Here is a 16,566-nt window from a genome sequence, read left to right on the forward strand (position 1 = left end):
ACCATTTAAAATTCAAGCCCCAACTTCTTCTTCTTTTGAACTTTGTCATAAGCAGTCAACTGTCTAATAACTTCTAATAGCACCATCTTGTCCATCGGATATCTTGGAAGTTTATATGGCTGGGCAGAAAATCCTTGGACCCGAATGTAAGTAAATTTTGGAAATTGAATGTACCAGGCCCCATACTTCTTTACCTACTTCCTTGCCTCCTGCAACAACCTTATGTGAAGTCCTCCTTGCAAAGTTTTGGTAATATGCATAGTCAATTTTTTCATTTCGAAGAATTCTGCATACTTGAGCGCATTTTGGCATGGAAGGAGGAATTTTGGTACTTTTGAAAAAAAAAAATCCTTCATTGCCAATGAAATGTGCTCTCTTCCCTGCCTAGGCGCAAATTTGAGGTGGAGGAATTTTGGAAACAGAAAAATCCTTCCTTGTATGTGTTTTATGCCCTCCTTCTGGCTTGGAGCGCATTCGAGAGGTAGTGGAGGAATTTTTTGATAATGGAAAAATCCTCCTTGACTTGGTTTTGGCGCTCTCCCCCTTACCTTAGGTGGAAATTTGAGATAGAGGAGGAATTTCTTGGTAGTGGAAAATCCTCCTTGACTTGGTTTTGGCGCCCTTCACCCTCCTTGAGCACATTCTTGGGGTAGTGGAGGAATTTTGCCAAGGAAGAAAAATCTTTGTTGACTTCACTTTTGCGCCCACCTACCTGCCTTAAGCGCATTTTGATGATGGAGGAGGACTTTTGGTGAGGAAGGAAAATCCTCCTTGACATGTGAAATGTGCTCTCCACCTAGTCCTAGTCCTAGGCACCATTTGGGGGTGGAGGAGGAATTTTCAGTGAAGAAAAAATTCCTTCGTGCCCAAGAATAGACTTTTCATGCCTTTGTCATTTTGGGAAAGAATTCCAAACAACCAAAATTTTGATCGTCTGCCTGCTTTTCAACTTTTCCAAATTTAGAGCTTGGACATTCAGGAATGTTTTGTCGTCACTGTCCTACCAAATGCCAAAGATAGACTTGCCAAAAAATAGTAAGTTCTTCCAAACAGCAAATTAGAGCAAACGGGGGAACAATGACACTAAAAATAGACTTACTAAAAATAGAAAGCTTGTTTAAATGCAAAATTAGGCCAATCCAAGATGCAATGAAACTTACTAAAAATAGTAAGTCCTCAAAATTGGCTTAAATTTCACTAGTAGCTTCCTTGAAGGGTTCTCATTTCATTGCTTCGTTCAGATTTCTCAAAACCTTAAGTTACTGACCTCATTTCTAAGTCTGAAGGGTAAAAACCCTAAAATAGACAATACAAGCTTCGAGACTTAGCCATTTTTTCTCAAAACACTAGCAGACTTAACCAAAATTTGCCAAAACACTTGGGGACCTAAGGAGATTGAAGAAATTGCTGCTAAACTACCCAAAAGACCAAGTGGACCAAAATTGTAGGGGGTCCCTGTTGTGACATTTTCAAACATCGCCTCATTGCAAATGGGGACCCCACTTTTTTCTCCTTTCTTGGTTAGGTGTAGAGTCTTTAGCTATTAGCCTTTCACTTGGAAGGGGTGTAGTATCTTAGGTGGCCAAGAACTAATCAAGTCATGTCTCTCTCTTTAGGATGAAGTGAGGTCAATTAGTTTTCAAGGCTTACGAAGTGAATGATTCATGATAATCATTCCATTTGATCATCATCTTTTGCTTGGTTAATGGAAATGAAATGCAAAATTGGCTAAGGCAAGTTGGTTTTAGAGGTCAATACTCTAAGGAAAAGGGAGCTGAAGTTGAAATTATCATGAGAAGCTTGGAGCAAATGGATCAAGACAACGAAAGTTGCCATTTTGGAGGACTTCCTTTGCCCCCCCAAATCAGCGACCTAAGGTTTCCACTTCCTTTGACCCTTCAAAAGCACGAACTAAGGTTTTGCATTGCATTGTTTTGAATGAGATCATGATCTTGCCAAGTGCATTGCTAAGAAGCTCAATTGATAGTAAGTGTGGAAGGAGATGGATCACTTCCAATGGAAGGTCAAATCCACAAACTGGGTCATGGTCATTTCTGTTGATTGCCTGATTCAGCAACTTAAGCATTTTGATCATTTCCTTTGATTGCATAGTTCAGCGCCTTAAGCATTTTTTATCATTTCCATTGCCCCCTCAAATGTTTGGACGACTTCCTTTGCTACAATAAAAGAGCGACTTAAGGATTGAGGATTTCCATTGACACCCAAAATATGCTACTTAAGGAAACATGATTTTGCAAAGAGGCATTTGACATGTGCACCACCTTGAATGGGCCCCACGAGGATGAAAGGAGAACGTTTTTATTTAAATTCAAACAGTGAATCAAGTCAGCCTTGAGCTTTGAATTGCAAATCATTAAATGAAGGTCACAAGTCGGCTTTGTGATGAGATATCTGTTGTGACCATTTCACACATCGCCCCATTAGAATGGGGACCCCCTTTCTTTTTTGCTTCTGTTTTGCCTGTTCTTCTCTCTGCTTTTAGGGTTTTGAGTGAGTGAGTTGTCTGTCTGGGCTAGGGCTAAACCTTAGGTGTTTCTTCTGGGTGTTATTCAAGCTGAGTCCAGTCAAATTTTGAAAATTATTAAGCATCCTCCCGAGGATTGAGATTGTTGAAATAAGGTAGGCCTGTCAGGAGAGTCAGATAGGTCTCGGGTTAAGTCTAGATTCAGGGTTTTTGGGGTAAAATCCAAATTTTGTCTAAGTGTTAGCATTTTGAAGGTGAAATTGTGTGTTCTTGCCTAGGTAAATTTTGATCAAATTTTGGAGGTAAGATGATACCTAAAACACAAAATTCGCTCCTGACCCTCTCTGAAGGTCCAAGGCGAAATTTATTCTAAGTGCAATTTCTTGTTTTTGATAGGCTTGCTAACTAGTTCCTGGCCTTGAAAATGACCTAACTCTGCCTTGTGAAGTGATTGAAGATTTAAATTTTGGATGGATTAGCCAGAGAGGATAAAATCGCTCTTGTCCCTTGCTGAGGGTCCAAGGCGAAAATGTTATTTAAGGCATATTTGTCACTGACTTTTCTAATTTGTTTTGTGCAGGGTCTCCAGGAGAGATGATTGGACGTGTTTTGATGCTTTTGAAGATTTGAAGGCATGAAAATGATGAATTTTGAAGGTCAAGGGAAAAATTGCTCCTGTCCCTTGCTGAAGGCCCAGGGCGAAATCTTGATTTCCCTCATCTTGCAGTGAAAAAGGACCAAGTGTTGAACATGAATGGAAAACAAGTGATTTTCTCCACCCGCCTGAAGGAGTTTTAGCTTGAAGTGATGAAGGATCTTGTTGGGATCATCAAAGGCGCTCCTGACCCTCACTGAAGGTCCAGAGCGATTTTCTTTATGTGTCATCTTGTGACCTTTTGGGACATGAGAATTTATTCATAGCATGAAACAAGATAATATCTTCCTTAGCCAAGAAATTTCGAGATGAAAAGTGGAACGATTTGATCATGTTGGGATCATAAAAGGCACTCCTGTCCCTCACTGAAGGTCCGGAGCTTGATTTTCAAATTTGCGCTATTCTTGCAGGATCAAAGTGATTTTATGATTGGGAGAGATCAAGGAAAGCATGTTCTATCCGTTGAATATAATTTGAGTGATCAACAAGGAGGAAATCAACCCAAATGACAAAGGGCGCTCCTGACCCTCACTGAAGGTCCGGAGCTAGATTCTAAAAATGCAATTTTCTTGCAAGGACAAAACAAGTTTTGTGATTGAAATGAATGGAAGAAGGTGTGTTTTGCCTGTTGAAGATAATTTGGAGGGCTAACGAAAGATGGATAAGCTTGAATTTGCAAAATCGCTCCTGTCCCTCTCTGAGGGACCAGGGCGAAAAAACTAATATCCAACCCTTCTCTCCAAGTTTGGACAAATCTAAGCCAAGGCGCAAGTTTGAAATGATGTTTAAAATGCCTTGAGGTGGAATTGAGATACTAGGATTACGAATTTGGATGACAATTTGCAAATTCGCTCCTAGCCCTCACCAAGGGTCCAAGGCGAAATTTCTAAGTGTGCCCACTTTCCTTGCATTTCGAGATAACTTTTTGTTTCCAACACTCAAAAGGGAGTGGAGAATGATGTTCTACGCCTTGAGGGTCATTTGAAGTTGAGGTAATTAAGAATTTGTGCAAAAGACTCAAGATCGCTACTGACCCTCACTAAAGGTCCAGGGCGATTTTTGCAAAACCAATAGCTTCCCTCCAAGATTACGCTAAGGCAAGGTTGTGCAAAGATGGAAAAGGTCTTCTAAAGCATGGTGAACAAAGATTTGACTTCCAAATTTGATAATCCTAGCCTAAATTGCTAAAGTCGCTCTTGTCCTTCACTAGAGGCCCAAGGCGAAAATCTTTAGAACACCTATTTTGCCTTTCGAAAGCAAGTTGAGCATGCATGGAACAAGTGAAAGAGATCATTACTTACCCCACAACGAGAATTGACAAATAAAAGGTGAAGGATTAAGAGCAAAAGTGAAAAGGCACTCCTGTCCCTCTCCAAGGGTCCAGGGCGAAAAAGGTCCTAATGCACTTCCCTCCTAGAGATCAAGTGAAATTAAACTCAAGACTCCAATTAAAAATGCCATTTTAATGCCTAGATGAAGTCTTGGACAAGAAAATGAGGAATGCAAGGCCTAAATTAAAAGTTTGCTCCTGACCCTTACCAAGGGTCCAAGGCAAAGTTGGTAGCACTTTTTATTTTCACCATATTTGAGCATTGATATCCTCCAAATTGCATTAGATGCCAAATTGCTAAATTCGAAATATTTGGAAAAATTAAATTAAATTGGCATTTAATAAAAGACACATTGGCATTTAATAAATTAATTTTGAGCCTCAAAAAATCGAATTTTTATTATAAAGGCATTTAAAATTAATTTTTGTGAAATCAAAATTAAAAATGGAGCACTTGAGGGCTTGTTTTTATTTATTTTATCAAGTCGGCCTCTCCTTTTTGCAATTTTATTTATTTTTTAGGCCTATTTTGCCAAGTCGGCCTATGGGGAAGCAAAATGGTGAGCGCCCTATATAATAGGGGTGTTTTGATCAAGTTTAATCAATCATTCACTCATTACTTCAAGTACGAATTTGGAGAGCAAGAAAAAGGTGCGAAATCTAGTCTATTTGGAGCAAATTTATCTCAAGTGTTGGAGGCTAGAAGGAGGTGGAGTTGATTCTTGTGAAGGCTAAAGGAAGCCCATTCACCTATTTTTGCATCATTTCTTAGAATTAGTACTCAAGTGGAGGTATGGCGTAATCACCTTAACACCATTGTTGAAGATTTGAATTTTGCGCTTTGTTTTGAAAATTCTAAGTTTGATGTAGTTAATTAGGAAATAATAACTCAAGATTTATCATGAAGTTTCCTAATTAATATCTTTTATCTTCCTTGCTACTCTTCAAGATATTTTACTAATTATGAAATGTTGTGTAGGTGTCGAGATGGCAACTCCAAAGGCAAGAGCATCTACTAGTCGTCCAGCTCTCATGAAGGAAGATCAAAGGAATGAAGAATTGGAGACCAGGATCGTGTCCAAGTGGAGCAATATTGGAGATACCAACTTGGGAAACTTCAGTGTGAAGAAGTTTCGAGAGGTCCCTTACATTGGCAAGCCATCACCTGTCACAAAGAGAATAATTGAAAGTGGCATCATCAAGGTGGTCGGTTTCCCTCCAGTAGTCCAGTGTCATGAGCTAATGATCGAGTGTGCCCGCCATTATGACTCACAATCAAGATTGATCGTATCCAAGGAAGGGAACACTTTGGCTTACCTTTCAAAGGAGGCTATAAGTGAGGCTCTCCATCTTCCAGAGCATAAAGATATGATTTACAAAAGCCTAGGAGCCAGGTCAATGTATGAAGATGATCCCGACACTTGCTTGAATATCATCAATAAGAATTGGTTACTCAAAAGTCGTCCTCGCCTGAGCAAGATTCCCAACACACCACATAGGATCGACTTCCAGGAGGAGTACAGAGATTTGATAACTTTGCTCGATCGAGTTACAGGGGCTCCTCAAGCCTTCTACTTTGAGAAGTGGATGTTCTACTTCATCCAAGTGATAGTTCAAGGGAAAGGAACGATTCATTGGGCTAGAATTATTAGCCATTGCCTGGATGTGCAGTTAAGAAGACTAAAGCCTACCAAGTCGTTCCACATGAGCTCATATGTCATATATGCCTTGATCGGGAGTTTCGAATATGCAGGGCTACCTCATAGAGGAGTGATCGGAAGAGGACCCGGAGAAGTGAGAGTTTGTGATTCCTATGTTCATTTGCATCATCCTCCTAGAGGCGACTACAAGTTAGTCAATGACACCTTCACGATGAACATCACTAGGATATTGCAAGGTGGGATTCACAATCGACTACCTCTGGATGCACAAGAGCTTGTGAAGAGGTATGGTGCTTGGTTCATCCAGTTTCAAAAGTTTACATATATCAAAGTTCATGGGTGCCCTTCACCTACCTACATGTTGCCGAGGTATCCGACAGACAGGATAGTGCTACTTGAGGTGACTAGACAGTTGGCAGCTTATGCGAAGGCATTCAGACACAGGCATGGAAATGGAATTCCCGTGCCCATCATATTGGGGAATTCAGTTGAGGTATGTCCTAATACTCAAGCCTTGGATGATGCAGAGAAGGAATTGGCTTTATATTCATTTACATTCTTTGCCTCGAGGGAGAATTTCGATCCTCATGGTTATATGGAAGAGACAGCTGGTAGGAAGTACAAGCACGAATTTCAGGTAGAGGACTTTTGGATGAATCTCTCAAGTGATTTAGAAGTGAAAAGAAAGATGCATTCCAGATTACCTTTAGATTTCATCAGGAAGTGCAAAGTTTACAGAGTTACCAATCAAGCTCAGGACAGTGGCAGACATCTCCAGTCATCCTATGACAGAGAAGACAAAGCAGTGAAGATAGATTGGAACGAGCCTGAGATTTCGGACTTGAGAGCTTTGATGGCTCCCGTTTTATCATGTACTCGCAGATGGGTGGATGTACAACATAAAAAGTTAAGAGAACAGAACATACCAATGACTTTTACTTTGGAGGAAAGATCAGAAGGAGGAGCAAGCGCAAGTGAAGGCAATTCTCATCCTAGAGGCGCGAAGAGGAAAGAAAGACCTGAGAAAAGAGAGCCCTCGAAAAAGAAGCAAGAGGCTAATCGAGATCGCTCGTCAAGCACATCTTCTCGACATGGAAAAAGGACAAGTCAAGTTGAAGGACAAGAGAAGACGGTGCCTGAGGTTGATGAATCTATGGAGTCGATGGTACAGAATGATAAACCTGAAAAGGGGCAAGCACCTCAGCATTCATCAAGACAATCTCCCCAAGTCGATGAGCTACATGAAGAGAAGAATGATGATGAAGTGACATCCCCTCTCCGAGAGGACGAACCATTGCTTAAGGAAATACAAGTTAGAGAGACAAGATCCGCCATTCCGAATTGGTTAAGGGAGAGATTGACAAGGGTGATTGTGATTGAAGATGAAGATGATGTAATTGACTTAGAGAGCCTTATAGGAAATTCTCAAGAACTAACGGAGAAGAAGGCCACCAAGATGTCCAAGGTGATCAGAGATGAGACAGGGTCCAGGAAGTTGCAGATAGCTACACCAGTAGTGGACAAGTATGAAGGTGAAATTCTTGCAGAAGAGTATGATGTAGAAACGATTGAGCTTGGTCCACTCACTACTGAACAGGCACTGGATGAGGCAACCGATTCATTTGAAGCACTTAAAGACAAGCTTAAGGAAGAAATGGAAAAGAATAGAAAGCTTGAGAGAGAGAGAGAGGTGCTTGGAGAGGCTACTTTAGTCATCTCAATCAGCCCTTGGGACGTCAGGATCCAGCAGTGTCTCCTGTGCAAGCACTTCCCCTTGAATCAGTTGGCGAGGTAGAAAGAGTCAAGAGCTTGGTTCAGCTTATGAGCTCTTGGATGGACAAATCCCACACAGTAGCCGTTGAATTTACAACAAGAATGATGCAGACAATCCACCGAGCTATCCAGGTCCTTGAGATCGTCCACAACCTAATGATAACGGTAGCCGCTTTCGCTCACACTAGAGATGTTATCATTCCTGTTCTGCAAGTAATCAAGCAAACACCAAAGAAGATCCTAGCACAAGAAAAGATAATGGATGGAGGAGCTCATAATTTACTTCAGTGGTCAACTCTACTCTAGATGAAAGAGGTTCTTTTCGAGCACATCAGCACCAAATGCAATCAAGTTGAGGGCATCATCCATCCAATTCAGGATAGGGTGTTTGAAGTGTTGTGTACCATTCTTGGCAGGAGGATCGAAGTTGAGACAGATGTGGACCTTCAAGAGTTGGAAGAAAGAGTCAAGGTCATCTTTTGCAAAGATGAGAATGTCATCACAGATGAGCAACGGGATCTAATGTTCACTACTATGCTCCTGATTGAGAAGATCAAAGAACTCGAACCTGGATGGGAAGCTGCTCTTCTCAAGGCCTTTGATCAAGTTATCCACTTGGAGGAGCGAATGAGGAATCTTCCCGAGATTCCTATTACTAAGATTGAAGGAATTGTGTCCAGATTCGTCGCATATGCTAAGAAAGAACATTGGAAGGGGAATAAGGTTCTAGAAGACAGGTTGTTATAAAATGATGTGGCATCTTAATTATCATTGGTCTATGTTCCCTCGATTTTTGTGCCAATTAAATATTTGGCTATGCATTTAATAATGTTCAACTAAAAGGGGACTTTTTGTAACAAACCCTAATTAGGGTTTAGGTGTCAAAATCTCAGCCATTGATCTTCTTTTGATCTGGGCCGTTCATTGTAATTGAGGATGCTATATATACCCTCACTCATTTTCATTTTGTCATTAGAAATAGAAGATTAGAGATTAGATATTAAGGAGATAGTTAGAGCTTTTGGAGAGAAGAAAGTTATTTTGTAGCAAGATTGAGTATTGAAGAAAGAATTTCAAACAAGTGTTGTCTATTTTGGCTTTGAGATCAATAAAATATTGAAGTTATGGTGTTTTATTGCAATTCTTGTGGCTATCTTCATGGTTGTTTACTTTCTTGAATCATTCTCAGTCGAAATAGTATTTAAGTTCGAAGGACTAAGTGTTGGGCTTAATCTTTGGTGAGATTCACGTTCCAAACCACTAGCTTCTTACTGATTGTAAGGACGCCTTGTGTGGTCAACTGGAGATATTTAGATTGCTTGAACCTTCAATCATTATTGAACTATTGATATGTATCTTTATGGTAGTATCTATAATTCTTGATGATTTGAAAAATCACTAATCACCTTAGAAGATCGCATCAATTCCAGTAGAGTTGTAACTCCTTGGCAATACTGAAATTGGTAGAATCTTACCAAGTCTAGCCTACATTGAGTCATTCTTAGGATTAGATTAGAATTCATCTCTTGCAAACCCTATCTTTTGATCTTTTTTGAGAACCTGTTAGCTTTAGGAAAATCCTGTTCCTGCAAATCGAAAACGTAAGGCCCCTTGAAGAAACAGCATTCACAACGACCACTGGTGCTTATCCACACGTAGAGATCCTACATTGAAGAACCTTGAAGTCACCCTAATTGATCCTTTTTTGCGATATCTTCAGCATTCAGAGGCTTTACTCAAGAGAGGATAAGGTACCCTTGGGTATTTTATTCTGTGTTTGATAGTGTACAAAATACACGTCAACAGTATCACACCCCCATTCAGCAACAATAAAGCAATGTTGATCATTGCATTTGATCAACATACAATAGATAATGTGGATGATCTAAATCAGGCAGCGACTCTGATCAACAAAGCAGTGATTCCATTCCAAGCAAATATTGCCAAAATCGTCATTGCTAGGGCAACGACTGTGATCAGGCTTAGCACTTAACAATTTGCTTGGTAATTGACATTCAAACCTCAGCGACCTCCATCTACAATCAGCATTGGCGATCAAAGCTTCAGGATCAGCAAGTTCAAACTTAGCATCAGCAACCTTGCAACATCAAGAACAGTGATCAGCGCACAAAATCAGACTCAAGTTGACTGAAATTAGATCACAAGATGTAAAATCAGATGTTTCCATGATCAGAAAATTCATTTCCAGATTTCGAGAAGGTAGTGAAAGCTTGGTTAAGTACTTTTAACAATGTTTTGATTCAAGTTATGTTTGTTTCCACGTTTGACATAAGTAGGAGGAACATGCAAAGCAAGTGATGAAAATCAGCTCCAAGATGAAGGCTTATCGACTCATATACAACCTCAAGATTTCACCACATAAGCAAAGACATGGGCCCAGGCAAGACATTGCACTTCAAGTCTCAAGCTCATACAAGGTAGCTGATGGGATCATGAAGCACAAAGCACTACAAGAGTAGGAGTCATCTACATCAAGAGGAGCACAAGAAGACTCCAAGCTTGGAATGAAGGATTTCCACCGCATGAAGAAGATAATATTATACAATGAAGATCAATGCATTCAAGGCAAGGAGAGATCAAGCATAAAGCCTACATCAAATGCAGCACTAAGGCAGAATTCCCAAACAAGAAGATGAAAAGTGTGATGATCACGAGGAAGTACAACCACACACTTGTGATGAGTTACAAAGATCAAGCAAGCTGAGGTGGCACCCATTCATTGCTTATCCAATAATATTTTCAAAACTAAGGCATCCAAATTCAATGCACCTAGCTCATCCATCAAAGAAGATAACTACCACATGTGGGCACAAAGTTTGATGCACCTACCATCGTCATCTATTGGTCAATTATTCAAGGAAGGACATGTGTCCGACAAAGGTAATTTTATCATTGGTCAAGCATTAAATGCTTTGTAATGGGTGTAACAAACCCTAATAAGGGTTTCTATGTTTCAATCTTGGCCATTGATGAGGATTTGATCCTGGCCATTCAAAAGTAACGAGAGCACTATATAAGGCTCCACTCTTTCATTTGTAAAGGTTAATAGTTAATAGTGGATAGATAGTAGAAAGTAGCAGATAGCAAGCAAATAGTTAGAGTAGAGTAGAAAGAGAAGGCAAAGAATGTTGCCAAGACATTGTTGTAAGAAGCATGTAAACTTCATTGAAGATATTGTGAAATTCATATGTTGATTCAGCAATTTGCATGGTCTCTACTTCTCATTTAATTTTTATGTTGTTTTGATGAATGATCAATGGTGAAATTTGTACATCCATACTACTAACACCTTGCTGATTGTAAAGTGTCTTGCATAGTCAACTAGTTCCATCTTAGCAATGCTTAACTTCAATTATCACTCCTTCATTGATATGCTTCATCTTGAGGGTATATATGCTTGTAGTGGTGATTTGAAAATCATCAAGCTATCCCTAGAAGATCCCACTAGCCTTGTGGAGATGTTCGCTGCATGTCAAAGCAAAGCTTAGTTGAGTTTCACCAAATATTGTCCATCACTCTTGCATTCTTGGGAGTAGATTAGATCTCTCTCAACCCTCATCCTTTTGCCATTTTTCCAAATCAAGTTAATTTCCACGTTCTAGCGATATTCAAATCACTCAAGATTCAACGTAAGTCCGCCTTGTGATTCCAACAATATCACATCAAACAATTGAGTATATCAATTGATGGCCAAATGCCCCAAGTTTTCTAATTTAACCCCTAATCACAAGCAAGCTACTTGTCAGAAAGGAGCTACACATCAAAACCAGTTTATTATTTTTGATTGTGAAGAGGATCTGCTTTGAAAGACCTCACTTGATAATTCATCTTATACTTTTGACCCTTTGCCTACATCTCTCATCACTAAGCCCCCTCCTAAGGAAATGGTGTTCAATTCTTTAAATCCTTCCATGAAGGATGGTGTCTCTTTTCTAATTCTGATGTGCACTCATTTTCTGAGGCCACAGTGCACATCGCTACTGATTATTTGTTGAAAAATCCCCTTTTGAATGCCTTGGTGACCTCATCATGAAATTTCTTTTGCAAATAATGTTGATTAGGTCACTATGGAAAGAAAGAAGAGGAAGACTACTCTGACTAGAAATTGTAATAATGCAAAGGAGATGATACTTCTATCTTGTGTAAAAAATGGGTATCATTGTTTAAGGAATATTTTTATAATTTGGTTGATACATTTTGAGTGGATAAATCTTTTTTAAGGATCTAGTGAGCCTCTAGTTACCAGAATCCAACGCTTTGATTCCTTTCTTTGTGGTTCTTGGGTGCCTTGCCCAAGTTTTTTATAGCAAAAAATGTTATTTATAATTAGCATATAAATATAGTATTTAAATATATTTTAGGCATTTAAATTATATCTTCTACACTATTTGGGGCGTAAAATTTAAAATTATACAGTGTAAAAGACATAATTTAAATATTTAAATACCCTATGAATTATTTTAATTTTTTATATAATATTGAATTATTAATTTGACCTGTAAATGGTTGTCACATTTATGTTAAGGGGTTTTGTTAACAAAGATCATTATAATCCACCCCTTGCTGCCATCATATTTGCACCTCCAAGCAGAATTAGTGTCACAATGGCTTGAACTCTATGCACATAAAAACCTGATAATATATATTAATCCTTTAAAATTGTATTTTCAGAGAGCATAGTATAGTTTAAAAAATGTTTTTCCTTGGCAATTTCTCTGTAGATCGGTTGCATTATGACATTGAAAGTACTTTTTTTTATCATATACAAAGGTAATAAAAGCTAACAACATTTATCGCAAAAGCTTAAGCATTAATTAATTTATCAAATTATAATATCACTAAAAAATTCACTTCTTAAGAATTTAAAAATGAAATTGGTACGTCACATGTAACAAGCTCAGGCAAAGATAAATTAATGCCTCTACAATTACTGGCTCAAATTTTAAAGATATTCAAATAACAAAAACTACTAAGTACTTACACGTTACAGTACCTAACCTTTACAGGTGAGTATGTTCATATTTCTAGCTTTACAACGAAATTTAGAACAATATCATTTAATAAATTAATTCCACTGATACAAATACATTGCCCTACATTTGTTTTACTTTTAATCATGAAAAAATATTCCAGTGACAACAATCAAAGCATAAGTGGATCTTTAAATGACTAGATAATATAGGTTTGTTAAAGCCTTTGAGCAAATGTTAGAATATCTAATGTTATTTAACTAATATTATACAAGAACATTAGCAGATAAAGGCACCAAAAAAGGTTAGACTTCAATACACAAAATATAGTTACCTAAAGCATCATAGTAATCACTTGGGTCATATCCATGTGGATCAAATATATCCTTTCTGAAACAGCTACCAATTTGATCTATCTCCTGATACTTAACAGCCCGTTGCAAAAAGTCAGGATTACGATAACCCTTTGAATTGCGCAATTCTTCATTGAAGCTTCTTCCAGCATTCTTTAACATAAGGTATCTATTGATCTTATTCTGCATAGCATCAAATTCCAATACATAACTAAGTTCAAATTGCAGCCAAGGAATAAACCGAATTATTAAATGAGATAACACATATTCTAGTAGATTCACAATCACCACCTATATTTGGCTTCCCCACAAAATAAAATAAAACCAACAAATATAGAGAAGCACCACTTCTACATTACATTGTGAATTCATGTATCAATAAGGCAAGATCACCCACATTACTTCAAAAAGGTAACGACGGAGATTATGAAACTGACTTGTAGCTCCTCTGAGCACTTGCTTGTTGGAGGTGGTGGAAGAAAATCTGCCAGAGGATCCTGATCTGGTTGTTGCAGCTCCATTTTGGCTAATCCATTAAACTCAGAAGAAGCTTCAATTTCAGGTTCTTTTGTTGTAGCAGAATCAAGTGATTGTGTATCACTTTCGGGCTTAGCAAGAGCTTCTGCCAGCAAACCTGGTTGAGAGGTTGAAGTTTTACCAGGAGTCAAGTGTTGACCCATTGCTGGTGGTGTCTTCTCTGTAGGGTCTCCTTCCAAAAGGCCCAAAAGCAAAGGCAACATTAGATCAGCACCTAACAGATACTAGTAAATCATTTCTACTGATCAGAACAAACAATACAGCTGACTAGATCAATAAATGCAAAGCATGTCCTTCATTTATGAGACTTGGAACTTTTCACACATACCAATCTTCAAACTACTGATGAAAATGGCAGCAAACTACTCTAGGAGAAAATAAGTAGTACCATTTCCAGCCTGAGGCTCTTGACCAAAAACAGCTGCACCAGTGCTAACAATTTCACCCTCCTGCAAAACAGAAAGAGGCACACATTAGAGCTTAAAATACAATATCAATTTAATTCTACAAAACTACTTAAGTTTTAAATTACAGTTTTGTTTAAGATTCATTATTACAAACATTAACAGAAAAAAGGAGCTGTTAGAAAACCTTGGAAACATCCACAAGTCAGAAAGCAAAGAACACAGCCTAAGTTTTACACTACAAAACTACTTAAGTTTTAAATTACAGCTTTGTTTAAGATCATTATTAGAAACGTTAACAGAAAAAAAGGAGTTGTTAGAAAAACATGGAAACATCCACACATCAGAAAGCAAAGAACACAGCCTAAGGTTTACAAAGTGTGGAATCTCATGAAGCATTACATATTAAAGCTAGTTAAGACAATCAAAATACCCTATCATCAAAAAACTGCTCTATCACTCAGGTAAACATTTCCAAGGCCTAAAAACTTGTGATGATTAGATTTCCAAACTATTCCGACATTAAAGACTTGATAAGATATAAAACATTCAATTGCATCAAGTAGAAAAAAAGGACAAACCAAATTCAAGCATACAGCATTTCCATTATGTAAAACAAGATAGACTCGAGGAGATGATGGGTAAATTTCAGGGAGACACAGAGACGTAACCCCAAGGTTTTCTTAGGAATCCCTATCCCTTAGTCATTTCAGGTATGGGAGACCAAGTGGCCAGAAGTGATCTTCAACGATGTCCCTTAAGTTTACCCAACACCAAAAACATTCCCAAAATAGGGACCCAGCAACCAAAACATCCCGAGGACAGACCAGTTTCCCTGGTAACAGTTTTACAAAATGATTTTTTTAAATGTAACAATAAAAGAGGGCGTGAAGGCTCAGAAGGCCAATCGCAGCCCTTATGAAACACTAATTTCTGTCCCTGAATCAGCATATCCTATCCAGTATGTTAAATCACTTAAATGACAGAGAATATGACACGATAATCTGCTAAAAAATCTCCCATTTAAGATAATTAATATATAAGGATGAAGACGTAGATTATAACCCAAAATCTAGCATCCATTCCGCTAATAAATCAAACCCTAAAAGAAAAACTTAAAAACACCCTTTCCAAACTCTACTTACCTCGGGCTCGGGAGATACGGCCGTTTCATCGTGAGCGTAATCAACAATTCCCAGACCACCTTTGCTGGGCCGTTGTGCCTCAACAGGACTTGTAATCGCAGGAGAAGGGCTTTTCGAGGGGTTCTTTTCAAAGGCTACAGAAGCTTGTGGCGAAGGAGACGATAAGACTGGAGAATTATCTTCGTCTGCATTTTCGTCTTCTTCCATGTCTTCATCAACGTCCATGTCTTCGTCATTGTACAGAGAAAGCAGAGCAATTCCTTCGGCTTTTTTCTTACTCGACATTTTTACAGTACAAAAATTGATATTATGCCGGCTCAGAACCAGTGGAAGAATCGAAACGGATGTTTATATAGTGTTAATGATTAACGGAAAGAAGACGATTTAGATATAATCATGGTGAAATTACAACTAAGCTCAATACTAGACATACCTCCAGTCAAATCTAATACATCCGTTCTATATGTAGCCTATATGTTTTTAAGATCTTTAACTGAAAATTAATGAAACAATTTTTTTTTAAAAATTATGTCTTTTTCTTTTTTTTTTTTTTTAAGAAACTTGTAGTTTTGTGAAGTCTTGTGTTCATTTATACTTTTCTTTGTTCAATTATTTTTTATATTATATATGAACATCCTCCTATATTGCACATTCGATGGTAATATGTCATTTAATTTCAATCACCCTTGTTCTACGAAAAATACAAGTTTTTTCTTCCCACTCTTCCTTGTCCATGGATTGACCATCTACTCGTTTCACATCTAAGATGATGAGAACTGGTTCTAGCTACGGAACTAAAAGTCTAGCCTTTCCCTTAATTGCAACCCTTAGTTAGTCTTTTTCATCATGCTCCTCCAAGGGATTGAACTCTTTGATTAATGTGCTTTTTTCAACCAATTTGTTTTATCCACATAGCAGTCCTAAATTTTTCTAACACAAACTTTCTTTTTTCTTCATTAATGTTGGGACAATCTTACAAGTTGATGGCCCATCTACTCATCCATTTAATATTTTACTTCAAGTCTTCTTCTTACGATTTAATTCCTCCTCAAGAATTTTTTTGGGCCAATGTTACTTATCCATGTTTTTTTCCTTTTTTTAAATAACTTAGCAAACGAAGTATTGTTGAAGCCTCCATTGGGAACGTTCATGTGTCTGCCAAAAGAATTTAATAAGGGATTGTTGATTTGACCTAGATACTATTAGTGATTAGATGCTTTTGGATTCTTTCT

General features: G+C 38.1%; 1 protein-coding gene across 2 annotated transcripts in view; it reads right to left on the minus strand.

Moving 5' to 3' along the window:
* The window catches only part of LOC131071204 (uncharacterized), a 75,275-nt gene extending 59,526 nt beyond the window's left edge, over nt 1-15,749 (minus strand). Inside the window, exons 1-4 of one of the 2 annotated variants that reach the window (XM_058006933.2) lie at nt 15,335-15,749; nt 14,174-14,234; nt 13,686-13,945; nt 13,230-13,431 (exon numbers count right to left, since the gene is read on the minus strand). In XM_058006933.2, coding sequence (XP_057862916.2) covers nt 13,230-13,431; nt 13,686-13,945; nt 14,174-14,234; nt 15,335-15,619 — 808 coding nt within the window. In that variant the 5' untranslated portion in view covers nt 15,620-15,749. Of the gene's footprint in view, nt 1-13,229; nt 13,432-13,685; nt 13,958-14,173; nt 14,235-15,334 lie in introns of both variants that reach the window. The other variant, XM_058006932.2, reaches the window with a different exon arrangement.
* Between the last annotated feature and the right edge of the window lie 817 nt (nt 15,750-16,566).

The sequence above is a fragment of the Cryptomeria japonica genome, chromosome 7 (assembly GCF_030272615.1).
Source record: "Cryptomeria japonica chromosome 7, Sugi_1.0, whole genome shotgun sequence".
Lineage (NCBI taxonomy): Eukaryota > Viridiplantae > Streptophyta > Pinopsida > Cupressales > Cupressaceae > Cryptomeria > Cryptomeria japonica.